The 27,168-nt window shown below is 46.1% G+C and overlaps 1 protein-coding gene across 1 annotated transcript; it reads right to left on the reverse strand.

Annotated features, from left to right (window-relative positions):
• Positions 1-1,260: 1,260 nt before the first annotated feature.
• On the reverse strand, positions 1,261-26,784 carry LOC132571137 (zinc finger protein 91-like). The gene is made up of 2 exons (XM_060237818.1): positions 25,445-26,784; positions 1,261-2,463 (listed from the first exon to the last, which is right to left on the reverse strand). The coding sequence occupies exons 1-2, from the start codon at positions 26,682-26,684 to the stop codon at positions 1,532-1,534; spliced, it is 2,172 nt and encodes a 723-aa protein (XP_060093801.1). The 5' UTR covers positions 26,685-26,784; the 3' UTR covers positions 1,261-1,531.
• Between the last annotated feature and the right edge of the window lie 384 nt (positions 26,785-27,168).

Genomic DNA, 27,168 nt, shown 5'->3' on the forward strand with positions numbered 1-27,168 from the left:
CCTCCTGATAGTGCCTGGGTTTTTTTGGCCACTGTGTGACAGAGTGTTGGACTGGATGGGCCATTGGCCTGATCCAACAGGGCTTCTCTTATGTTCTTACACATGAGCAGCCTGCACGGCGCAGTGGTTAAAGCACTGGATTAGGTTCTCAGAGATGCAGGTTCAAACCCCCACTCTACCATGGAAGCTTGCTAGTTGACATGCAGCCAGTCACAACTTCCCAGCCTAACCTACATCACAGAACCATTGTGAGGGCGAAATGGAGAACTGGAGAAGGCTGGGAACCACTTTGGTCCCCCATTGAGAAGACTAGAGTTTAACTGAAGTAGAATAAATATTGATCATCGCACCACATTCCATGCCTCTGAAGTTTCTTCCCTCAGCATTCTGGCTCAGGAGTTAAATTTAGATGATTCCTCCAGGTTGGAAATCTCCTACGGCCTTCCTCCAGTTTGGTGTGGTGGTTAAGTGTGCGGACTCTTATCTGGGAGAACCGGGTTTGATTCCCCACTCCTCCACTTGCACTTGCTGGAATTGCCTTGGGTCAGCCATAGCTCTGGCAGAGGTTGTCCTTGAAAGGGCAGCTGCTGTGAGAGCCCTCTCCAGCCCCACCCACCTCACAGGGTGTCTGTTGTGGGGGAGGAAGGTAAAGGAGAATGTGAGCCGCTCTGAGACTCTTCGGAGTGGAGGGCGGGATATAAATCCAATATCTTCTTCTTCTTCTTCTTAAGTGTGCGGAGTCTTACCTGGGAGAACCAGGTTTGATTCCCCATTCTTCCACTTGCAGCTACTGGAATGGTCTTGGGTCAGCCATCACTCTCGCAGAGTTGTCCGTGAAAGGGCAGCTTCTGTCAGAGCTCTCTCAGCCCCACCAACCACACAGGGTGTCTGTTGTGGGGGAGAAAGATAAAGGAGATTGTGAGTCACTCTGAGACTCTTAAGATTCAGAGTGGAGGGCAGGATATAAATCCAGTATCATCGTCATCTTCTTCTTCTCCTAAAAAAGAGCTGAATTACAAACGCACAACCCGGACTCCAAAAAGTGTTCCTGAAGAATATCATACTTGGCAGTCTACAAAGCTACTAAGAAGTCCAGGGGAAGCAGCAGGGTCAAGTGTCTTTTGTCTTCTTCCGCGTTACACATCCATCTGAAGCAGCAAGGCAGTTTCCCTCTAAAAACCTTGCTCGAAGTATATCAAGTTGATCGGTTTCCTCCCCAAAAATTTTCTGATCGAATCCTACAAATTTCCCTGCTTTATCTTTTGAAGATTCTCAATTGCCTTGGCTCAATAATTTCTTATCCCTCACAGCTGTGACGGACGTTTGACCTAAATATGGTTTGCTTAAGAAGAGTCATGAAGTCAGACTCATGAAGAAGTCAGAACGTTGGATTGATTTCCCTTCAATAACATTTTGCAAGCAAGCTGACCCAGTTAAGTCGCCTTTCTACACCTAGATCTGAGAAGTCAGGATAGATATAGATCAAGCATACATTTAGGGGCGTAAAACTTGTCCAAGCATCTTGTCTGAATCAAGAGTAAGTGTGGGTATTCCGGTGGGTACGAAGGCTGGCTTTCTGGCTGAAGACTTTCCCACACTCTGAGCATTTATATGGTTTCTCATCTGTGTGGGTCCTTAGATGACTATTAAGGGTCGGCTTGTGACTAAAGCTCTTTCCACACTCTAAGCATTTATATGGTTTCTCTGCTCTGTGGGTATTTAGATGAGTATTAAGATTGGCTTTATGACTGAAGCCCTTTCCACACTCTGAGCACACATACGGCTTTTCCCCTGTGTGGGTTTTCTGATGAGAAGCGAGGTTGGCTTTCTTACTAAAACTCTTTCCACACTCTGAACAGACAAACGGTTTCTCCCCTGTGTGGGTTTTTTGATGGGAAGTAAGGTTGGCCTTTTGACAGAAGCTCCTTCCACATTCTAAGCATGTATATGGTTTTTCTCCTGTGTGGGTGTTTTGATGGCTAGTGAGATGGGCCTTCTGATTGAAGCTCTTTCCACACTCTAAGCATTTATAGGGTTTCTGCCCGGTATGACTATTTCGATGGCTAGTCAGGTTGGTCTTCTGACTGAAACTCTTCCCACAATCTATGCATTTGTATGGTTTTTCCCCTGTGTGGATTCTTTGATGGATAGTGAGATACTCCTTCTGACAAAACCTCTTTCCGCACTCTAAGCATTTATATGGTTTCTCTCCTGTATGGATTCGTTCATGGATAGTGAGGTACTCTTTCTGACAGAACCGTCTTCCACATTCTAAGCATTTGTATGGTCTCTCCCCTGTGTGGATTCTTTCGTGGATAGAGAGATATTCCTTTTGACTGAACTCCTTTCCGCACTCAGAGCATTTGTACGGTTTCTCACCCGTGTGGGTCCTATGATGCTTATTTAGGTTGGCCTTCTGCTTGAAAGTCTTTCCACACTCTGTGCATTCAAATCTTTTCTCGCTTGTGTTGATTCTTTGATAGAGAGTGAGGTACCCCTCCTCACTGAAGCTATTTCCACACTCTGATTTACACGGTTTTTCATCCGTCTGCCCTTCTTGATACTCCGTGAGGTTGTCCATCTTTCCCAAGCCCTTTCCCACAGAAGCAACGGGTTCCTTCCTCCAGTTCTGCTTGCTTCAGTTTTCCTTCTCTTTTCTTGTTGTTCTTTCTCCCTTACGCTGTAGGAAAGCAGAGATAAATAAGATATGGCAGGAGGGCGTGAAAAATCATAATTAACTACCAAGAGACTGGAAAACACTAAATGGGAAGGGAGACTTTGCCATGTTTTCAATACCCCTTTTCACAACTGTTGTGACAAATAATGTGGTATGATGTGGTGCTTGGGGGGGGGCCACAGTGGGAGAGCTTCTAGTGTCCTGGCCCCACTGGTGGACCTCCTGATGGCACTTGTTTTTTTTTTGCCACTGTGTGACACAGAGTGTTGGACTGGATGGGCCACTGGCCTGATCCAACATGGCTTCTCTTATGTTCTTATGTGACACAGAGTGTTGGACTGGATGGGCCACTAGCCTGATCCAACATGGCTTCTCTTATGTTCTAATGTGACACAGGGTGTTGGACTGGATGGGCCATCGGCCTGATCCAACAGGGCTTCTCTTATGTTCTTATATGACACAGAGTGTTGGGATGGATGGGCCATTGGCCTGATCCAAGATGGCTTCTCTTGTGTTCTTATGTGACGCAGAGCGTTGGACTGGATGGGCCATTGGCCTGATCCAACATGGCTTCTCTTATGTTCTTATATGACACAGAGTGTTGGGATGGATGGGCCATTGGCCTGATCCAAGATGGCTTCTCTTGTGTTCTTATGTGACACAGAGTGTTGGACTGGATGGGCCACTGGCCTGTTCCAACATGGCTTCTCTTATGTTCCTATGTTCTTATGATAGGCAGAGCACTGTACTTGGGAGAGCTGGTTGTACTTCCTTAATTAAAGTAGTTGCCTTCCCTGTAGAAAGTCATATAAAATAAGTTTTTTGCTGGGACTAATGCAGTCTAATTCCTAAAGCGTTCTCTTGTTCAAAGACCTCAAAATCTAAGGCTGGGTAAGCTACTTTGGAATATCAAGGCCATTCAGTGTAGATAACACGGGAAAAGATGGTACAATGGCAGATCAATATCACAGAACGCGGCTCTAAACAAGTCTACTCAGAATTCTATCCGGGTCTACAACTCAGAGGGAAGTTTCCTTAGGACCACCCTATGGCTGTTGTCCAATCAGGAATACTGTAGAGCAGGGGTGGCCAAACTGTGGCTCGAGAGTCACATGTGGCTCTTTCACACCTGTTCTGTGGCTCTCCAAGCTCCCACAGCTTCATTGGCTGGCTTGGAGAACACATTTAAAGTTAAAGTTGCTTTTCTTTCTGTCTCCTTTCCTGCCTTCTTGCCTGCCTTCCTAGGGTTGCTGGGTCTGTTGGAAAATACTTGGAGGCTTTGGGGGTGGATTCAGAAGAGGGTGGGGGTTTGGGGAGGGGAAGAGGCCTCAGCCTGGTAAAATGCCCGGGAGTCCACCCTTCAAAGTAGCCATTTTCTCCAGGAGACCTCTGCCAGCTGGAGACCAGTTGTAAAAGTGAGAGATCTTCAGACCCTGCCTGGAGGCTGGCAACTGTAAGCCTTCCTTCCTTCCTGGCTTGTGGCTCTCAAACATCTGTCGTTCATTCTATGTGGCTCTTACGTTAAGCAAGTTTGGCCACCCCTGCGAGTGTAGAGGCATCTTCCCCACATTTTGTTCACCAAGGGGAAGCTGGACTTACTACAAAGTTCCCTTTTCTTTAGCAGCTACACGGGTGAACGGGAAGGAACGGGTGAACTCCTCTTTTCCCATCAAGTCCAATTGAACTTTTTTATCCTAACAATTCTGAACCATCACCTGTATTTATTTTTTAAAATTTAATTTCTATCCCACCCTTCCCACAAGCAGGCTCAGGGCAGGTTACAACATGGAACACTAACAACAATTTAAAAATAAAAACCCTATAAAACTATAAAAGATCATTAGTCCCATTCCTCTGAAAGGAGTGCCTGTCAAGCGCCATGACTCCCAGAAATGTGCCATTACGTCATTACTCCCAAAATGTCAAGCGCCGATATTTCTCAATAACCAGTCTTTTGTTTTAAACCAAAGCTGTTTTATTGTTAGAAACTCATAAGAACATAAGAGAAGCCCTGTTGGATCAGGCCAGTGGCCCATCCAGTCCAACACTCTGTGTCACATAAGAACATAAGAAAAGCCACATTGGATCAGGCCAATGGCCCATCCAGTCCAACACTCTGTCTCACATAAGAACATAAGAGAAGCCCTGTTGGATCAGGCCAGTGGCCCATCCAGTCCAACACTCTGTGTCACATAAGAACATAAGAGAAGCCATGTTGGATCAGGCCAGTGGCCCATCCAGTCCAACACTCTGTGTCACATAAGAACATAAGAGAAGCCCTGTTGGATCAGGCCAATGGCCCATCCAGTCCAACACTCTGTGTCACATAAGAACATAAGAGAAGCCCTGTTGGATCAGGCCAGTGGCCCATCCAGTCCAACACTCTGTGTCACATAAGAACATAAGAGAAGCCATGTTGGATCAGGCCAGTGGCCCATCCAGTCCAACACTCTGTGTCACATAAGAACATAAGAGAAGCCCTGTTGGATCAGGCCAGTGGCCCATCCAGTCCAACACTCTGTGTCACATAAGAACATAAGAAAAGCCACATTGGATCAGGCCAATGGCCCATCCAGTCCAACACTCTGTCTCACATAAGAACATAAGAGAAGCCCTGTTGGATCAGGCCAGTGGCCCATCCAGTCCAACACTCTGTGTCACATAAGAACATAAGAGAAGCCATGTTGGATCAGGCCAGTGGCCCATCCAGTCCAACACTCTGTGTCACATAAGAACATAAGAGAAGCCCTGTTGGATCAGGCCAATGGCCCATCCAGTCCAACACTCTGTGTCACATAAGAACATAAGAGAAGCCCTGTTGGATCAGGCCAATGGCTTATCCAGTCCAACACCCTGTGTCACATAAGAATGTAAGAGAAGGCCTGTTGGATCAGGCCAGTGGCCCATCCAGTCCAACACTCTGTGTCACATAAGAACACAAGAGAAGCCCTGTTGGATCAGGCCAATGGCCCATCCAGTCCAACACTCTGTGTCACATAAGAACATAAGAGAAGCCATGTTGGATCAGGCCAATGGCCCATCCAGTCCAACACTCTGTGTCACATAAGAACATAAGAGAAGCCATGTTGGATCAGGCCAATGGCTTATCCAGTCCAACACCCTGTGTCACATAAGAATGTAAGAGAAGCCCTGTTGGATCAGGCCAATGGCCCATCCTGTCCAAAACCCTGCGTCACATAAGAGAAGCCCTGTTGGATTAGGCCAGTGACCCATCCAGTCCAACACTCTGTGTCACATAAGAACATAAGAGAAGCCATGTTGGATCAGGCCAATGGCTCATCCAGTCCAACACCCTGTGTCACATAAGAACGTAAGAGAAGCCATGTTGGATCAGGCCAATAGCCCATCCAGTCCTACACTCTGTGTCACACAGTGGTCAAATAACAACAACAACAACAACAACAACAAATTTTATTTGTATCCCGCCCTCCCCGCCGGAGCAGGCTCAGGGCGGCTAACAACATGGTTCAGAGTTAAATTATACAAGTAAATAAAACTACATTAAGCATTATCAGCATTTAGTTAAAATCTGGTTAAACTTTAAAATTAAATTAGTTAATTTTTAAAAGTGCTAGTGCTATGTTTACTTTTTCTGATGGCGGTTTCCTTCGCACACACACACACTGTGGCTAATAGCCACTGATGGATCTCTGCTCTATATTTTTATCTAACCCCCTCTTGAAGCTGGCTATGCTTGTAACTGCCACCACCTCCTGTGGCAGTGAATTCCACATGTTTATCACCCTTTGGGTGAAGAAGTACTTCCTTCTATCCGTTTTAACCTGACTGCTCAGCAATTTCATTGAATGCCCACGAGTTCTTGTATTGTGAGAAAGGGAGAAAAGGACTTCTTTCTCTACTTTCTCCATCCCATGCATAATCTTGTAAACCTCTATCATGTCACCCCGCAGTCAACTCAGGAGCTGTACCAAGGACACAAGCCTTGGGAGTAATGACGTACACACAGTTACACAGTTGTTATATAGGATATCATCAAAGGTTACCATACAAATGCATACTTGAATCACGGGTTCAAAGGTTGCTAAACCACTATCTATTTTATTACTAAGGAATTTCGGCTATTGGAAACATCAAACATTCTCACACTATTCCGGGAGAAGATAAGGGTTGTCTGTGTGAACCTGGGGGAGAGGCGACTTGAAGGTAATGCCAGCCAGGCTGTAGCATAAGCATCCTAGGGCCAGATGGATTTATTACTTGCCTACTGGCTGTAAATAAGGGGGGAGTAAAAGACAGCTGGTGACCTGCTCTTCCTCTAGAAAGAAAAATACATTCCAGAAATGAGCGCACGCTTGACAGTGCCAAAGTAAAACCAGACACTGACATAACTTAGATTTAGGTGGGGACCAGTGTTCCCTCTAAGCTGAGTTTAGCGTGAGCTAGCTCATAGATTTGTAGCCTCCAGCTCACACATTTCTTGTCTTAGCTCAGGAAGGATGACCCCCGAGCATACTCATTGATGCAGTGGGCAGCTCACAACTCCAATGCCAGTGGCTCACAAAGTAGAATTTTCGCTCACAAGACTCTGCAGCTTAGAGGGAACATTGGTGGGAAGTCATGATGGTCTGAAGTGGCAGAAGGAAGTTTTGAGTCCAGTAGACATCTTTAAGACCAACGAAGTTTAATTCTGGGTATAAGCTTTCATGTGCGTGTCAATGGATTCAGACTTTGCTCTAGTAACACAACGTAGCCAGCCTCATGTTTTGTTCTTAGTTTCTGTGATACTTGTGCAGTTGTTCTGATACGATTTCCCTGCTCAGCTATGCTCCTAATCACTAGAGACATACATTAGCTGAATAACCACCTTTTCCCTTTTTAAAAGGTCTACGATTGGGTGACCTTGCCTCCAAATAGTGCCAGGCTGTTCATCCACACATGAGCGTAAGATGTTGCATCCAGATGCTGGGATACATCTGTGCCTCTGAATGGGGAGGTTCCCCTCAGCCACTTGATATATGGAGCAGAGGTCCATCAGCAGCTATTAGCCAGAAGGTACAGATGGAACTCTCTGTCTGGGGCAGTGATGCTCTGTATTCTTAATACTGGCAGCCAATAGCGAAGGGCTTCTGGATCTCTGGCCCCACTGGTGGACCTCCTGATGGCCATTTGGGTTCTTGGCCACTGTGTGACGCAAGAGTGTTAGACTGGGTGGGCCACTGGCCTGATCCAACATGGCTTCTCTTATGTTCTTCGTTTGAATACTGAATGAGCAGCTAAGCCTCCTGCCAAAAAAGAACTGCAATAATATTGGGGGCAGCAAAAGAGAACAACAATCCTTTTGGGGATTGTTGCCACAATTCAATTTACAAGCAACGCTATACCTTGCCTCCCTCTACAATGGGCGGCTCACACTCTTCTCTTGTCTATTTTATCACCTGTGAGCAGGGCTCTTTTTCTTTCAGGAGCTCCTCTGCATATTAGGCCACACAGCCCTGTTGTAACCAACCCTCCTGGAGCTTACAGTAGGCCCTGTACTAAGAGCCCTATAAGCTCTTGGAAGATTGGCTACATCAGGGGGGCGTGGCCTAATATGCAGAGGAGCTCCTGCTAGAAAAACAGCCCTGCCTGTGAGAAACATCTGGCTGAGAGCATATGATTGGCCGAGGTCACCCAGCAACATTCTAAGCCAGAATGTTCCAATCCCCTTCATTTTTTGGTACCACAACTCCCACAATCATACTGAATCTTTTCACCAAAATACCAGTGAAACTCTCTGATAACTGAAACTCTCTGATTTAACAAAGGTTGAAACATACATGCACACTCTTGAGAGTCATGATATCCATGGTTAGAAACCTGAGATGTGTGGCTTCAAAAGTTTAAGAACAAAGTTTGAGTCCTCACGCAACCAATTTTTTTGCCACACACAGGATACCTGGAATGCCACATAACCCACTCGCCTTGCCACTAATGTATGTATATATTAGAGCGTGCATGTAAATATAAAAATGTAACCACTGAGAAAGGCCCTGGAAGCCAAAACACATCTGGTCCTGTTTTAACAATGGTTCAAGATACTCAACCTAGATATGTTAAATTATTGGTCCTGTTTTATTGGTTCGAGGTTTTTAACCTATTAATATTGAAATGTATCAGGTTATATCGATTCAGGACTTCTTAGTTCAAATATTCACCACTTCAAGGGCGGATTGTGCCACTGTTTTTAAGGCACAGTTTTAGTGCACTTTGTATACATGCATATATTTTAATTTATTTATTTTTTTTAAAAAATCTCTCTCACTCAGCCTTTGGGTGAAGTACTTCTTTACCCAAAGGGTGAGTAACACATGGAATTCACTGGCACAGGAGGTGGTGGCGGCTGCAAGCATTCTGGTGGACTTGTAATGGCTTGATTGTTTCTTATACTAGTATTTCATTAACTTATTGGTGGTGGGAAGTTCCTGCTCTACAGGAATTAGCAGAGGAAGCTCTATACTGGACACAACTCTATTGAAAATAGTTAATATAACAAGTAATAAACATGGCCGAACTTCAATTCTGGGTAACTCACAATGTCTGCAGGGCACCTATACAATAAAAAAACCAAAGGGTTAATTACCACAAATATCAGGGCCAAATAATATCAATTAAAATGTATAAATTTTTTTGGCCACTGTGTGACACAGAGTGTTGGACTGGATGGGCCATTGGCCTGATCCAACATGGCTTCTCTTATGTTCTTATGTACAACATAAATAATATGAACTATACTAAAATGTATGCATTTATGTGGGGCTTTTTTTGTAGCAAGAACTCCTTTGAATATTAGGCCACATACCCCTGATGTAGTCAATCCTCCAAGAGCTTATAGGGCTCTTAGTACAGGGCTTACTGCAAGCTCCAGGAGGATTGGCTACATCAGGGGTGTACGGCCTAATATGCAAAGGAGTTCCTGCTACAAAAAACGTCCCTTTTGAGGGGAGGGACGGTGGCTCAGTGGCAGAGCATCTGCTTGGGAAGCAGAAGGTCCCAGGTTCAATCCCTGGAATCTCCACTAAAAAGGGTCCAGGCAAATAGGCGTGATAAACCTCAGCATGAGACCCTGGAGAGCCGCAGCCAGTCTGAGTAGACAATACTGACTTTGATGGACTGAGGGTCTGATTCAGTATAAGGTAGCTTCATATGTCCTATATTTATGACAAATTAGATAAAAACAGATATAGGCCAATTAGTAGCCTTGAAACAGGATAAAATCCTACATAGGTATCAAGTAGAAAATGTATGTGACCAAGACCATAAGCGTTTTGGCCAATTCGACTTTCCTCAGTGGTTTCAAATTTCATGTCGAATATACCTTCCTTGGACCAAGAGAGAAAGACACATAATGGAGGAGGAGGAAATCGAGTTATACCCTGCCCTTCACTCAGAATCTCAGAGAAGTTTACAATCTCCTTTTCCTTCCCCTCCCCACAACTGACACCCTGTGAGGTAGGCGGGCCTGAGAGCACTCTTGAGCAGTGTTCCCTCTGAGCTGTATTAGTGTGAACTAGTTCACAGTTTTTAGCCTCCAGCTCACACATTTTTCTCTTAGGTCAGGAAAGACGGCCCCAGAACAAACTAATTCTTGCGGCACCTCACAATTTTAATTCCAGCAGCTCACGACTCCAGTAGCTCAGAGTCAGCATTGCTCTTGAGAGAACAGCTCTGACAGAGTTATGACTGACTCAAGGTCACTCCGGCAATTGTATATGAAGAAGTGGGGAATCAAACCTGGTTCTCCCAGGTAAGAGTCTGTGCACTTAACCACTACACCAAACAGAAGTATATGATCAAGGCAGAAGGTATTTGAAAATGAAGCCTCTATATTTTATCTCGGCCTTGAGTCACTGCGATTTCTGATAAAATCATTTTTAATTAGACCTGTTTTCAGTATTCTTTGTACTCTCTCTCTCTCACTCTCTCTCTCTCTCTCTCTCTCTCTCTCGGCTTGGCTTCGCGAACGAAGATTTAAGAAGAGTGCAATAGTCCACGTCTGCTGCAGGCTCGCTGGTGGCTGACAAGACCAATGTGGGACAGGCAGGTCCGGCCACAGCGGCTGCAGGGAAAAGTCTGATTTAGGGTTGGTGCTGTAGCAGTGCGATTCTTCCTCAATCTCCTACCTCGAACTAAAGTGCAATATAGATATTTGATCACTGAGGAAGGTTGAATTTGCCCGGTGTTGGGCATATATGTTTTCTGCTTAATACCAACGTATGATTTTATCCTGTATTTAGGCTACAAATGGGCCTATATCTGTTTTTAATCTAATTTGTTATAAATACATGTAGTTTAGTATATTCAATAATACTTTAAATTTCTATTTGGCCCTTATATTGGCAGTCAGTAGCCTTTTGGCTTCTCAATTCAACTTGCCTGAGTTACGTTTTCCTTCCCCTCTTCTTGTTCCCAGCTTTTATAAAATTATATTATGCTGCAGTGAACTTCTAAGTTAGGACTGACTCCAAGGAATGATAAATACAGGACAAATACATCATAAATTTACCTCAGGCATTATCAGAAGGGGTGCCAGGGTCTGGTTCCTTCCGCTTTCAGCCTGAAAAAGAGAACAGTGTGCCTCAAATGCAGGTTTTAACATTTGAATCTTACTGGTCTCGACTGAGACGCACCATCAATCGCCTTTTTGTCAGAAGAAAAATGGCTGAGAGAGCTCTCCCAGCAGCTGCCCTTTCAAGGACAACTCCTGCAATAGCGATGGCTGACTCAAGGCCATTCCAGCAGCTGCAAGTGGAGGAGTGGGGAATCAAACCCGGTTCTTCCAGACAGGAGTCAACGCCCTTAACCACTATACCAAACTGGAAGCAAATGCCAGAATCCCACATTTCTGGCAAATTGCTTTGAGCCTGTCAGCATTCACATTAATGCACAGGAACTTACAAAGCTGATCCTTTCAGAGGAAGATGCTGGGGGTTGAATCTGGGACCTTCGGTATGCAAAACTGAGGCTCTGCTTTTGGCCAACAGCCCACCCATCCCCTATGCCCCCATCCAGGATCACCCAAGACAGAGTCTGCCTTTCTCCTTTTTACATTTTGTAACCTCTGAAGGCCGCAGGAAAAGAGGAAAACCCAACATGTGATGGATTGACTCAGTTCAGGAAGCCATAGCCCTCCGTTTGTAAGACCTGAGCAAAGACGTTAATAACAGGACATTTTGAGGATATTAGAACAAGATATTGAAGAAGACTGCAGATTTATACCCCGCCCTTCTCTCTGAATCAGAGACTCACAGCGGCTCACAATCTCCTTTATCTTCTTCCCACACAACAGACACCCTGTGAGGTGGGTGGGGCTGGAGAGGGCTCTCACAGCAGCTGCCCTTTCAAGGATAGAGGCTCAGAGCGGCCTACAATCTCCTTTCCCTTCCTCCCCCACAACAGACACCCTGTGAGGTGGGTGGGGCTGAGAGGGCTCTCACAGCAGCTGCCCTTTCAAGGACAACCTCTGCCAGAGCTATGGCTGACCCAAGGCCATGCCAGCAGGTGCGAGCGGAGGAATGGGGAATCAAACCCGGTTCTCCCAGAGAAGAGCCCGCAAACTGGCTCTTTACCTGAGCTGGGAAATTCCTGAAGATTTGAGGATAGAGTCTGGGCAGGGCAAAGATCTCAATGGGGTACAATGCTGCAGAATCTACCCTCCAAAGCATCCATTTCTTCCAGGGAAAAGCAATCTCTGTAGTTTGGAGAAGAGCTGTCACTACAGGGGAACCTCAGGTCCCTCCTGGAGGTTGGCAACCCTACATGACCCTCAGCCCTTTAAGGGGGAAGCTGTCCCATATCAAGGCAAATGGCACCTCTTATCTCATCTGGGTTTGGCCTTTCATTCTGCCCTGAAGGAGGGCAAGCATGTCAATGTGTGGATTTATATCCCGCCTACAGTCTGAATCTCAGAGCAGCTTACAATCTCCTTTACTTTCCTCCCCCACAACAGACACCGTGTGAGGCAGGTGAGCACTGACAGAAACTGCCCTTTCAAGGACAACTCTGTGAGAGCTATGGCTGACTTGAGGCCATTCCAGTAGCTACAAGTGGAGGAGCGGGGAATCAAACCCGGTTCCCCCAGATAAGTGTCCACACCAAACTGGCTCCAGACTCTATTAAGAAAATGATGAAGATGAAGATATTGGATTTATCTCCCGCCCTCCAATCTGAAGAGTCTCAGAGTGGCTCAAAATCTCCTTTACCTTCCTCCCCCACAACAGACACCCTGTGAGGTGGGTGGGGCTGAGAGGGCTCTCACAGCAGCTGCCCTTTCAAGGATAGAGGCTCAGAGCGGCCTACAATCTCCTTTCCCTTCCTCCCCTACAACAGACACCCTGTGAGGTGGGTGGGGCTGGAGAGGGCTCTCACAGCAGCTGCCCTTTCAAGGACAACCTCTGCCAGAGCTATGGCTGACCCAAGGCCATTCCAGCAGGTGCAAGTGGAGGAGTAGGGAATCGAACCCGGTTCTCCCAGATAAGATTCCGCACACTTAACCACTACACCAAACTGGCTCTCCTATCACTGGATTACCCTATCACTGGAAGTCAGAAGGGATTTGAGGGAATTTAACACAGAGACGCTACATCTGCCCAATGAAGCGTTCTGATAGACTTTCTAGCATCCACAAGGGTTTGTGTCATTTTGACTGGCCTTAATAAAAGAAGCATGAGGTGGACTGTCTTTCTTCTGCATTTTGCAGCTCTTGGCAATTGTTTATTTCCAGGTCCCTTTTAAAGAACAGAAGAGCCCCGTGGCGCAGAGTGTTAAAGCTGCAGTACTAAGCTCTGCTCATGACTTGAGTTCGATCCCCAGCGGAAGCTGGGTTTTCAGGTAGCCGGCTCCAGGTTGACTCAGCCTTTCATCCTTCCAAGGTCGATAAAATGAGTACCCAGCTTGCCTGGGGGGAAAGTGTAAAAGACTGGGGAAGGCAATGGCAAACCACCCTGTAAAAAGTCTGCCGTGAAAACACTGAAAACAACATCACCCCAGAGTTGGAAATGACGGGTGCTTGCACAGGGGACCTTTCCTTTCCTTTAAAGAATAACATCCTCGCTAATCCCGCATGCCCTCTTCAAAAACTCTGGGAGTCCAGGTCTCTTTCCTACTCAGCCTTGAGATGCGCCCTTCCCCAGTTTGTGTGAAGGCCAAGCTAGGATTTTGGGCCCCAACTTGCTTTACACACATTGACACACAGGCCCTCCTTCAGGGCAGAATGAAAGGCCAAACCCAGATGAGATAAGAGGTGCCATTTGCCTTGATATGGGACCGCTTCCCCCATAAAGGACTGAGGGTCATGTAGGGCTGCCAACCTCCAGGAGGGACTTGAGGTTCCTCTGGAATGACAGTTCATCTCTAAACTACAGAGATTAGTTTCCCCTGAAGAAAATGGATGCTTTGGAGGGTGGATTCTGCAGCATTGTACCCCACTGAGAGACAGTTTGGTGTAGTGGTGAAGTGTGCGGACTCTTATCTGGGAGAACCGGGTTTGATTCCCCACTCCTCCACTTGCACCTGCTGGAATGGCCTTGGGTCAGCCATAGCTCTGGCAGAGGTTGTCCTTGAAAGGGCAGCTACTGTGAGAGCGCTCTTACTCCCACCCACCTCACAGGGTGTCTGTTGTGGGGGAGGAAGGGAAAGGAGATTGTAGGCCGCTCTGAGCCTCTGTCCTTGAAAGGGCAGCTGCTGTGAGAGCCCTCTCAGCCCCACCCACCTCGCAGGGTGTCTGTTGTGGGGGAGGAAGGGAAAGGAGATTGTAGGCCGCTCTGAGCCTCTGTCCTTGAAAGGGCAGTTGCTGTGAGAGCCCTCTCCATCCCCACCCACCTCACAGGGTGTCTGTTGTGGGGGAGGACAGTAAAGGAGATTGTGAGCCGCTGAGACTCTGAGTGGAGGGCGAGATATAAATCAAATATCATCTTCTTCTACTCTGCCCTCCCCAGACTCCATCCTCAAATCTTCAGGAATTTCCCAACTCAGGTAGATCAAGATGGGTAGCCATGTTAGCCTGTCTGTAAAAGGGTAGCTGTGTTAATCTGCCTGTAGCAGTAGGAAAGAGGAAGAATCCAGTAGCACCTAAAAGGCTAACAAAGTTTGTGGCAGGGAAGGAGCTTTCCTGAATCACTGCTCACTTAAAATCATAGAGCTGGAAGGGATCTCCAGGGTCATCTAGTCCAACCCTATAAGAATATAAGAGACGCCATGTTGGATCAGGCCAATGGTCCATCCAGTCCAACACGCTGTGTCACACAGTGGCCAAAACCTAGTTGCCATCAGGAGGTCCATCAATAGGGTCAGGACACTAGAAGTCCTTATCCTGTTTGGTGTTGTGGTTAAGTTTGCGGACTCTTATCTGGGAGAACCGGGTTTGATTCCCCACTTCTCCACTTGCACCTGCTAGCATGTCCTTGGGTCAGCCATAGCTCTGGCAGAGGTTGTCCTTGAAAGGGCAGCTGCTGTGAGAGCCTTCTCCAGCCCCACCCACCTCACAGGGTGTCTGTTGTGGGGGAGGAAGGAAAAGGAGATTGTGGGCCGCTCTGAGCCTCTGTCCTTGAAAGGGCAGCTGCTGTGAGAGCCCTCTCGGCCCCACCCACCTCACAGGGTGTCTGTTGTGGGGAAGGAAGGGAAAGGAGATTGTAGGCCGCTATGAGCCTCTGTCCTTGAAAGGGCAGCTGCTGTGAGAGCCTTCTCCAGCCCCACCCACCTCACAGGGTGTCTGTTGTGGGGGAGGAAGGGAAAGGAGATTGTGAGCTGCTCTGAGACTCTTCGGAGTGGAGGGCAGGATATAAATCCAATATCTTCTTCATCTTCTGTTGCCCCTCCCAAGCACCAAGAAGACAGAGCATCACATACCCAAGACAGAGAGTTCCGACAACCCAATGCACGGTGCAGAAAATACACAAATATCTCCCACATACATACCCCCAGTGATACCTGCTCCATGCCCAGAAGATAGCAAAAAAACCTTCCAGGATTCCTGGCAAAATTGGCCTGGAGAAAAACTGCTTTCTGACCCCGAAGTGGTGAACAGCATTTCTCTGGATGTGTAAGAAAAAAGGGCCACGAGAACTAAGCACTGATGCGACCCTTCCTGCACTCCTTTTCACAATCTGCCTATGTTCACAGAATCAGCATTGCTGTCAGATGGCCATCTGGAAAGGAAAGGTCCCCTATGCAAGCACCAGTTGTTTCTGACTCTGGGGTGACGTTGCTTTCACAACGTTTTCAGCGCAGACTTTTTACGAGGTGGTTTGCCATTACCTTCCCCAGTCTTTTACACTTTCCCCCCAGCAAGCTGGGAACTCATTTGACCGACCTCGGAAGGATGGAAGGCTGAGTCAACCTTGGGCCGGCTACCTGAACCAGCTTTTGCTGGGATAGAACTCAGGTCGTGAGCAGAGAGTTCAGATCACAGTACTGCAGCTTTACCACTCTGCGCCACGGGGCCGCTATCAGATGGCCATCTAGTGTCTGCTTAAAAGCCTCCAAAGAAGGAGAGCCCACCGCCTCCCGAGGAAGCCTGGTCTTCTTCAGATACAACTAAGAAGGCAAGCCCATCTTTCCTTATACCTTGGAGAGCGGATGCCAGAAAGCGACGGTCGTTTGCCCGCTAATGTCCTTCAGCATCTGAAATCACTCTGCTCTCCAAGATAACAGAGATAGACTCCCCCTTCCAGCTGCAATTGAGGAAGAAGAAGAAATTGGATTTATATCCCGCCCTATACTCAGAGGAGTGAGGAATCAAACCCGGTTCTCCCAGGTCAAAGTCTGTGCACTTAACCACTACACCAAACCCGGTTCTCCCAGGTAAAAGTCTGTGCACTGGAACCACTACACCAAATGGCTTTTCTGAGCCATTTTCTGAGCAATGGCTTAGAAAAGTTAATTCCCTGGCACAAATTTCCCTAGCCTTTAAGATGCTACTGGACTCCTGCTCTTTACCCAACTCAGAGGAAGCAACATGGGGAAGGGGGATTTAAGACTCAGTTGACAAGACCTTCTCCCCCACCCCCGCAATGCTTTCAAAGACCTTTGGTGGACCTAGGATTGCTAGGACGCCTCTGGCTATGGGTGAAGGGTAGGGTTGCACCTCCAGTTTTGGAAACTCCTGGAGTTTTGGGATTGGATCCTGGGGAGGAATCTCAGTGGGATACAATGCTCCAGAGCCCACCCTCCAAAGCATCCTTTTTGTCCTGGGGAGCTGATCTCTGTAGTCTGGAGAGGAGCTCTAATTCTGGAGGATCCTCAAGTCCCACCTACAGGGTGGCATCCCTAGGTTTGATTCCCCACTCCTCCACTTGCAGTTGCTGGAATGGCCTTGGGTTAACCATAGCTCTTGCAGGAGTTGTCCTTGAAAGGGCAGCTTCTGTCAGAGTTCTCTCAGTCCCACCCACCTCACAGGGTGTCTGTTGTGGGAGAAGAAGGCAAAGGAGATTGTGAGCCACTCTGAGCCTCTGATTCAGAGAGAAAGGTGGGGTATAAATCTACCATCTTCTTGAGAGCCAGTCTGGTATAGTGGTTAAGTGTGCGGACTCTTATCTGGGAGAGCGGGTTTGATTCCCCATTCCTCCACTTGCGGCTGCTGGAATGGCCTTGGGTTAGCCATAGCTCTGGCAGAGGTTGTCCTTGAAAGGGCAGCTGCTGTGAGAGCCCTCCTAGCCCCACCCACCTCACAGGGTGTCTGTTGTGGGGAAGGAAGATAAAAGAGATTGCGAGCGGCTCTGAGTCTCTGATTCAGAGAGAAGAGCAGGGTATAAATCTGCAGTCTTCTTCTTCTAGGTCAGGGGTGGCCAAACTGTGGCTCAACCGGCTTGGAGAAGGCATTCATCTCTTTAAGTCACTTCCCCAAGCCAAACCAGAGGGTGGCTTAGAGAATGCATTTAAAATTGCTTTCTTTCCACCTCTCTCTCTCTTTCCCTCCCTCCCACATCTGAGATTCATGTCTTGCCGCTCTCAAACATCTGATGTGCATTCTAGGCGGCTCGTAGGTTCATCACGTTTGGCCATTCCTGTTCCAGGCGGATCTATGGGCGGGACCCCTTTCCTGGAGGGGTAAGACCCCGGCCCTGGGGAACTCCGCCATCCAGGCTGGACTTCTGCAACGCTCTCTTTACGGGGCGGCCCTCTTTGCAAAGCTCCCGGGAAAAGCCCAACTTCTCCCAGAATCCCTGCTCCTAATACTGAGAAAGGCGCACCGCCCGGATCTCACCCCCCAACACTATTAAAAACCCGCAAGAGGGGGGATCCCACCCCACCCCTTTGGCCTCCACCTCCCGCCCTGCCTTTGCCTCCATTCCCTTGCATTGCACGCCCCTTCCCCCAATTGCATTTTGGGCTCACCAGACTGGGGAGGGGTGGGGTGAGAGGGAGGCGGCGGCTGCTGCGCCTCGTGAGAGAGAATGCCAGCCTACTTGCAAAGGTCGTGGGGAGACCGGATGTTCCCTCCCCGCCCATCTAGGAATGCAGACTCTCTCCCTTTCTTCCTTTGGCTGACCTCCCCCCACCATTGCAGGGTATGGGGGTGGAGGGAAGCACTGGTCGGGAAGCCCGGTTGCAAGTTTTTATGGGCGTTTATGCATTCCTGGGTTCTCTTTCCCCCCAAATCGGGAATGCACAACATTTAAATGCTGCAAAGAAAGTCGAGCACCAGAATAGCAATCGGCAGGATCGCTCTTTCCTCCTCCACGCACCTCTTGATAGTTAAACCAGTGGAGCTCTGCGTCCTAGAGAGGGAGGAAAGGGGAAGTTGACAATACTGGGGCCGCTTTTCCTGCCTCTCGCCCCGCCCCACCCCCACCATATCTCTTCCAAAATGGGCTTTGCATTGACTTTGGGCGAAAGTGTAACAAGATCAGGGCATGTGTATTTCTTTTTTTAGAATAGTGCATATCAGATTATTTTTTTTTTTGTATTGACATACTCAAATAAGGAGTATTGGCTGTTTATATCATTACATACTAACCCATCCGCTATATTTTAATGTGTTCTTTTTTTTCTAAAGGCAAACTGGAATCATGTATGCGTTCCATGTTTAAATGAAACCTCTGAGAAACTAATGCCCTCGTTTTAAACCCGGAGCTAACATTACAACAGACTCTTATTTATGGCACTTCACACCTAATGACATGGACATCAAATCTGCTATTCTGACTTCTATTGCCCCCTTGTCGATGCAGCCCAGTTGACATAAACTAACAATCACCGGACCCCAGACTGTGATTCTTTTAATCTGCTAACAAACATTTCCATGATTTTGCACACTTAATTCACTGCCCACTTTCTCTATACTTAGGACTGTTGGCCATTCCATCCTGTTGTCTGATGAAGTGTGCTTCTAGCACACGAAAGCTTACATTCTGAATAAAACTTCATTGCTCTTAAAGGTGCCACTTGACTCCTACTTTGTTCTATTGCTTCAGACCAGCAAATCACGGTGTGAAAGCGACAAGGGGTTGTTCAGTGGCAGGGGTGGCCAAACATATTTAAAGGGACTGCACACCTTTTAAATGCTTCCTTCTTTTGGAGGATAGGGGCACCTTCTTTAAGAACAAAAGAGAAGCCATGTAGCCACTATGGACCTCTGCTCCATATGTTTATCCAATCCCCTCTTGAAGCTGTCTATGCTTCTAGCTGCCGCCACCTCCTGTGGCAGTGAATTCCACATGTTAATCACCCTTTGGGTGAAGAAGTACTTCCTTTTATACGTTTTAACCTGACTGCTCAGCAATTTCATGGAATGCCCACGAGTTCTGGTATTGTGAGAAAGGGAGAAAAGGACTTCTTTCTCTACTTTCTCCATCCCATGCATAATCTTGTAAAGCTCTATCATGTCACCCTGCAGTCGACGTTTCTCCAAGCTAAAGAGCCCCAAGCATTTCAGTCTTCATAGGGAAAGTGCTCCAAACCTTTAATCATTCTCGTTGTCCTTTTCTGGACTTTTTCCAATGCTATAATATCCTTTTTGCGGTGCAGTGACCAGAATTGCATACAGTATTCCAAATGAGACCGCACCATCGATTTATACAGGGGCATTATAGAATCAGCCACCTAAGGAAAGGGCCAGGGAGAGCAAGGAAGAAAAGCGACAAAGATGGAGATTCTCCAGGCCTGCTTTGCAATGGAAAGCCGAAATAAAAGCTGGTTAATGACTAGCGGCCATGGTGACGGCTGCCAGCAGACAGCTTCAAGAGGGGATTAGATGAATATATGGAGCAGAGATCCATCAGTGGGTCTTAGCCATACCATAACAATGGAACTCTCTGTCTGGGGCAAGTGATGCTCTGTATTCTCGGTGCTGGGGGAGGGGCACAGTGGGAGGGCTTCTAGTGCCCTGGCCCCACTGGTGGACCTCCTGATGACACCTGGGTTTTTTGGCCCCTGTGTGACACAAGAGTGTTGGACTGGATGGGCCATTGGTCTGATCCAACATGGCTCCTCTTATATTCTTATAACATTTCTTTTAGCCTGAGATTTTGAGTCACATCCCCATGTTTCAGATATGTGAAGGGGAGATCGGACTGGACTGGGGGTGGTTATTATGGGGAACTGAGGACATGTCTTTCCCATCAGCCCAAGACTTGCAAACAATACAGCTTCATCCAGTGTAATGAAACATTCAAGGGCAGACTTCAGATCTTGTGTCAGGGAACAAGCAGTGAACATCTTAAGACAGAATGATTTTATTTAAAATAAAGCATGCTCTTCAGCAAGAATTTGACAGAGGTGAAAATTAGTCATACGACTACAGAAAAATGCATGCAACAAAATCAGGACTAACTAACATCTCTCAAACTTAGCTAAATATGTAAGCATTACAATTCTCTAAGATTTAGGCATCAGTTTTTGATAGGCAGAAGGCTAAGTACAACAAGAAGCCCGACACATGTGATAAGCTCACCCAATGAGTCTTTTCTGATTGGAAGCGTCCAGTAGAAATCCTGACTAGACCCTTATGTGACAATCTTGATAGATGTGACAGAAGATGAGAAATAAAACTTTTATGCTTGAACATGTGGTTGTTCTCCAAATAAAACAACTGAATGCAAAACAGTGATCCGTGCAACGGTCACCTCGAGGCTAGACTACTGTAATGCCCTCTACATGGGGCTGCCCCTGTGCCGAACTCGGAAACTGCAGCTAGTGCAGAACGCAGCAGCCAGACTGCTATTCAGCCTACCTCGGTGGGAACATGTGCAGGCTAGGCTGCGGGAGTTGCATTGGCTGCCAATTGTTTACCGAGTTTGTTACAAGGTGCTGGTTATTACCTTTAAAGCCCTATATGGCCGAGGACCTGTCTACCTTAGGGACCGCCTCTCTCCATATGCTCCCCAGAGAGCACTACGATCTAGCTCACAAAATCTCCTGGAAGTACCTGGGCCAAAGGAGGCCAAACTAAAAATAACTAGAGAACAAGCCTTCTCTATAAAAGCACCCCAATGGTGGAACCAGCTGCCGGAAGAGGTGCGGGTCCTACGGGACCTTAGTCAATTCCGTAGGGCGTGCAAAACCGCCCTCTTCCGGCTAGCCTTTCAAGATGGAGCTTGAAATAAACATCAGGCCATCACAAATACTAATAACTGAGATAACAGCGAGTAGAGATTATTTTAGACTGTTTTTAGATTGTTTTAGATTATGTAAAAATTTAACAGTAAATTGTAATTTTATTGAATTGTGTAACTGTTTTATTGTTCAATGGCTTTGCCATACCTGTAAGACGCCCTGAGCCTGCCTTGGCGGGGAGGGTGGAGTATAAATAAAATTGTTTTATTATTATTATTATTAAAACTGATTATACGAATGAGTAACTACATTAGGTGGACTAGAACACACTCTTGATAGCTTTCCTGAGCAGGAATTCAACTTTACAAGGGATTACATAATGCATAAACATTAATAATCAGAATCATGAATGTGCAACATATTTCTTCTCCTGTGTGTGTGTGTCCTTTGGCCGAAAGGCATGCGCTTCAAAGGAACCTTTTTCCACACTGCAGGCATTTGAATGGTTTCTCCACTGAGGCAAATAAAAATACACAGAATACAAAAATTTTGATGGGAAGTACAACTGTTACTCCGACTGGAGTCTTTCCCACACTCCAGGCATATTCAGGGGTGGCCAACGGTAGCTCTCCAGATGTTTTTTGCCTACAACTCCCATCAGCCCCAGCCATTGATCATGCTGGCTGGGGTTGATGGGAGTTGTAGGCAAAAAAACATCTGGAGAGCTACCGTTGGCCACCCCTGATGTATATGGTTTCTTCCCTGTGTCCTCCAAAACGTCCTACTGTTTAGAGTAGGAATGTAACTCTGTCTGAAGCTCAATCTTACTGTAGTCATTTCTGAAATGAATTCACTCAAGGGGGAATTTACATCCCTCTCATGTAGCCAACTTGAGGTTGACTCAGCCTTCCATCCTTCGGTCAAATGAGTTCGGTCAAATGAGTTCCCAGCTTGCTGGGGGGAAAGTGTAGATGACTGGGGAAGGCAATGGCAAACCACCCCGTAAAAAGTCTGCCGTGAAAATTTAGTGAAAGCAGCGTCACCCCAGAGTCGGAAACGACTGGTGCTTGCACAGGGGACCTTTCCTTTTCCATCATCTCAGCGATTATTACATTAAGGTTGAATAAAACAAAACATAAAACAATATGATGTCAAAGGCTTTCACAGCCAAAGTTCGTTAGTTGCTGTAGATCAGGGGCGGCCAACGGTAGCTCTCCAAATGTTTTCTGCATACAACTACCATCAGCCCTAGCCAACTTGGCCAATGGCTGGGGCTGATGGGAGTTGTAGGCAAAAAACATCTGGAGAGCTATCGTTGGCCACTCGCTGTAGATTTTCCAGGCTGTGGCCTTGTAGAACCTGATGTTTCGCAGCTGTGACTGGCATCCTCAGCGGTATCACACGGAAGGCTACAGTTCTCTCTGTGTCTGCCTACCATCTTCTTCTCATTTTGACACAGAGAGAACTCTAGCCTTCTGTGTTAGTCCTCTGAGGATGTCCACACAGCTGTTGGTTGTAGGGGTGTGGCCTAATATGCAAAGGAGCTCCTGCTAGAATTCCACTCCTGGGGATAAACAAAAAAAAATTAAGGAATGATCATAAGGAAAGGAAAGGTCCCCTGTGCAAGCACCAGTTGTTTCCAACTCTGGGGTGACATTGCTTTCGCAACGTTTTCACGGCAGACTTTTTTTATGGGGTGGTTTGCCGCTGCCTTCCCCAGTCATCTACACTTTCCCCCCAGCAAGCTGGGGACTCATTTTACCGACCTCGGAAGGATGGAAGGCTGAGTCCTACTATACCAAACCGTTAATGGCGTAACAGTCGCAAATAAAAATACACAGAATACAAAAATTTAAACATTGGAGATAAAATCAAAATGAAACCGAGCTTTCAGATGCATTCATACATGGTCAGGTTTAAATTTAAGGATGTCAGCCAAAAATTTTGCCACAGCCTCACTAACCTCCCCCTCAGTATCGTTCAATAAATAATAACAGGGTGGCAGAATAGACAAATCTGGGGAGAAAGGAAGCTTGCAAAATAAATCTTTACGGAGATTATGGTAAAAGGAACAATCGAGCAATATATGCTGAATTGAGTCGGGAATATTCGCTCCACAGGAACAGAGTCTGCCGCCTAAAGGGACTCGATGTTATCTCCCTTGTAAAACTTTGGAGGGAAACGCATTTAGTCTAGCCAACATAAATGCCCTGCGATGACTTGGAATGGTTAAGTCTGATAGATAATGGGGCATTTTGCTGCAGAAAGCATAAAGTTCTAAGGAAGCTGGGGAGCAAATATAAGGGTCTGTTGGCCATAGTTTCGTTTCCTCCAACTCCCACAATCTCAATTTAATACATCTGAAGATATATGACTCATCAGAAGTAAAAAAAAATCATCAACCTCTAACTCCAACTGGTTAAATTTGGACAGAAGCACTGCTGTCCAGGATGAAATATATGGGTCTCTTTTCATACAATCAAGAAGGCTGTTAGGATCTGTTCTAAAGTGAATTTTGAGCCAGAATTTAAACACTGCAATCCAGGCTTTTGTCTCCACCAAAGACTGACCCACTTCAGAGCAGAGAGGAAAGAAGGACGCGCATTTTGGCATACCAAGAATTTGTCTAAAGAATGAGGCTTGAATGTCCTCCGCTTTCCTGGTAAATGCTGAGATCCATATAGGGATACCATAGAGAATTTGGGCTAGCGTTTTAGCGTTGTAGCACCACCATATAGTTTTTAGCTTTTTAACATTAATTTATATTTGTATTTGTATTTATATTGTGAATTGATTTTACCTGCATTGTCATATCATGATACTATATCATGACAGATTGTAAGCCGCCCCGAGCCTGCCCCGGCGGGGAGGGCGGGGTATAAATAAAACTTATTATTATTATTATATTATTTGAACACCTTAATTGCTGCTGGAACTCATTGGTTGCCCCTTGCAAAGAAAAACTGTTTAATTTGAGCAGCCGAACATTTAGCCAAGTTGTCGGTGTTGTTACCCAGCCTAACTTGTGCTTAAAAGTGATCCCCAAGTATTTAAAAAATTTTGTTTGCTCAATTGTTTTGTTGCCAATTAACCATCTCTGTGGGCGCCAGCAATTTGAAAAGACGACTACTTTAGATTTGGCATAATTGATAGAGAGTGAATTACAATTACAGTAGTCATAGAAGGCATTCAAATACCTTTGCAGGCCCACACTTGCGCAAGAGAGGATAGTAGTATCATCGGCATAAAGTACCAAGGGGACCACTCGGCCTGCTAGTTTAGGCTGATGACCATTAGTAGGGTTCAAAAATTGTACCAGGTCAGTTAAAAATAAATTAAAAAGATGCGGGGCCAGCACGCAACCTTGTTTAACCCCCATTAACACTGGGAGTTTGCTAGTCAAGTCACCCCTAGAAGAAAATTTCACTTGGCAAAAAGTATTAGAATGAAGTTTCCTCAAGAGAAACAGCAGACGTGGGTCCATGCCCAGGTAACCTAGCTTAATCCATAGTTGGGTTCTATCTATTGAATCAAATGCGCCCTTCAAGTCGATGAAGGCAGCATATAATTTTTTTGTCCCGGTATGCATATATTTTTCAGCAAGGAAGGCCAGAGTGCAGCAATGGTCCGGAAGGCTAAGTCAACCTCAAGCCGGCTACCTGAAAACCCAGCTTCCACCGGGGATCAAACTCAGGTCGTGAGCAGAGCTTAGGACTGCAATACTATAGCTTTAACACTCTGCGCCACAGGGCTCTAGGATCATAAATGCGGGGGGGGGGGGGTGTGGGGTTGACATTAAATGTAAATACAGAGACAACAGGATGGTAAAGCTCTGAAAACATTTTTCTGTTGAATGCTTTGGTGGACACATTTAGATGAGGCATTTTGGCAGTCTCCAGAAGCTTAATATTAAATGGCACCTCCTTGTTTTAATCTAAAAAAATATATCATTGAACAGCACCCTTGCCACATCACAAGCAACACTGCCACCCCCATTCAGAAAAATTGTGTTTTTTAGTTGTAGGTCCAGAATAAATGCACAGCATACACTGGAGAAAAAATAGTAGTGCAAACAGCAGGAAAACACATCTGAAGTCACGCTTAAAGGCTTGACTGCTGGGATCCTGTGCAGAAAGGTCCAGTGAAGCTTTTCTCATGCTCCATGCATTTGTAGGGTTCCTAACCTGTGTGAATTCTCAAAGGGAAGGAACACTCACTGAAATTTTTTCCATTCTCCTGGCATTTATATGGTTTCTCCCGTGTGAAGTTTTCGATGGGAAGTAAGGCTGGAATGCTGACGGAAGCTTTTCCCACAGTCCTGGCACTTACATGGTTTCTCTCCTGTGTGAATTCTTCGATGGGAAGTAAGATAGTCATTCCGACTGAAGCTTTTCCCACACTCCTGGCATTTATATGGTTTCTCCCCTGTGTGAATTCTTCGATGCAAAGTAAGTTTGCTACTTTCACTGAAGCTTTTCCCACACTCCTGGCATTTATATGGTTTCTCCCCAGTATGAGTTCGTCGATGAGAAGTAAGGTTGTCATTCCAAGTGAAGCTTTTCCCACACTCCTGGCATTTATATGGCTTCTCCCCTGAGTGAATTCTTCGATGCAAAGTAAGTTGTCCACCTTCTCGGAAGCTTTTCCCACATTCCAGGCATTTATATGGTTTCTCTCCTGTGTGAAATCTTTGATGGGAAGTCAGTCTTCCACTATGACTGAAGCTTTTCCCACATTCCTGGCATTTATATGGTTTCTCCCCTGTGTGAATTCTTTGATGGGAAGTAAGAGTTGAACGCTGACAGAAGCTTTTCCCACACTCCTGGCATTTATACGGCTTCTCACCTGTGTGAATTCTTCGATGCAAAGTAAGTTGTCCACCTCCACGGAAGCTTTTCCCACACTCTAGGCATTGATATGGTTTCTCCCCTGAGTGAATTCTTCGATGCAAAGTAAGTTTTCCATTTTCACGGAAGCTTTTCCCACATTCCAGGCATTTAAATGGTTTTTCCCCTGTGTGAGTTCTTTGATGGGTAATAAGATTTTCCTTCCAACTGAAGCTTTTCCCACACTCCTGGCATTTATATGGCTTCACACCTGCGTGAGTTCTTCGATGGGACATAAGAGTGGTACTCTGACTGAAGCTTTTCCCACACTCCAGGCATTTATATGGTTTCTCCCCTGTGTGAGTTCTTCGATGCAAAGTAAGTTTTCCACTTTCTCTGAAGCTCTTCCCACACTCCAGGCATTTATATGGTTTCTCTCCTGTGTGAGTTCTTCGATGGGAAAGAAGTCCAGAACTATGACCGAATTTTTTACCACACAGTAGGCATTCATATGGTTTCTCTCCTGTGTGACTTCTCCAATGAGAGGTAAGTTTTCCGCTCTCAGTGAAGCTTTTCCCACACTCCAGGCATTTATATGGTTTCTCCCCTGTGTGAAGTCTTTGATGAGAAGTAAGAGTGTTACTCTGACTGAAGCTTTTCCCACACTCCATGCATTTATATGGCTTCTCTCCTGTGTGAGTTCTTTGATGGGAAGTAAAGTGTGCTCTGTGCTTGAAACTTTTCTCACACTTCAGGCATTGATATATATTTTTTCTGATACACATGCTTTGTTGAATATTAATAACTGACATTCCACTGAAATTTTTCCAGCTTGTAGTGTACTCATTCATGTTGTTTCCATTAAATATTTTTTGCCATAGAGAGTCATCCCTCGGTAAAAGTCCAGAATTATTCTTCCCTTTAGGTGGGTGTTTCCCCTCCTCCTTCCTTGGTATATCGAAATATTCAAACTCCTCTTTCACATCTGAATATATAAGATCTTTTTTCATCAGTAGGTGGTGTTCTGCTTCATTTGCTGACTGCCACAAGCCTCCTGCTGAAAGAAAGGGATTCATAAAAAACCTTTATTAGAGTTTTGTTATTTGTATTTTCAAGGTGGTACCTTTATGAAGCCTCAGTGTTTGTATCCAATCT

Source organism: Heteronotia binoei, chromosome 5 (genome assembly GCF_032191835.1).
Source record: "Heteronotia binoei isolate CCM8104 ecotype False Entrance Well chromosome 5, APGP_CSIRO_Hbin_v1, whole genome shotgun sequence".
Classification (NCBI taxonomy): domain Eukaryota; kingdom Metazoa; phylum Chordata; class Lepidosauria; order Squamata; family Gekkonidae; genus Heteronotia; species Heteronotia binoei.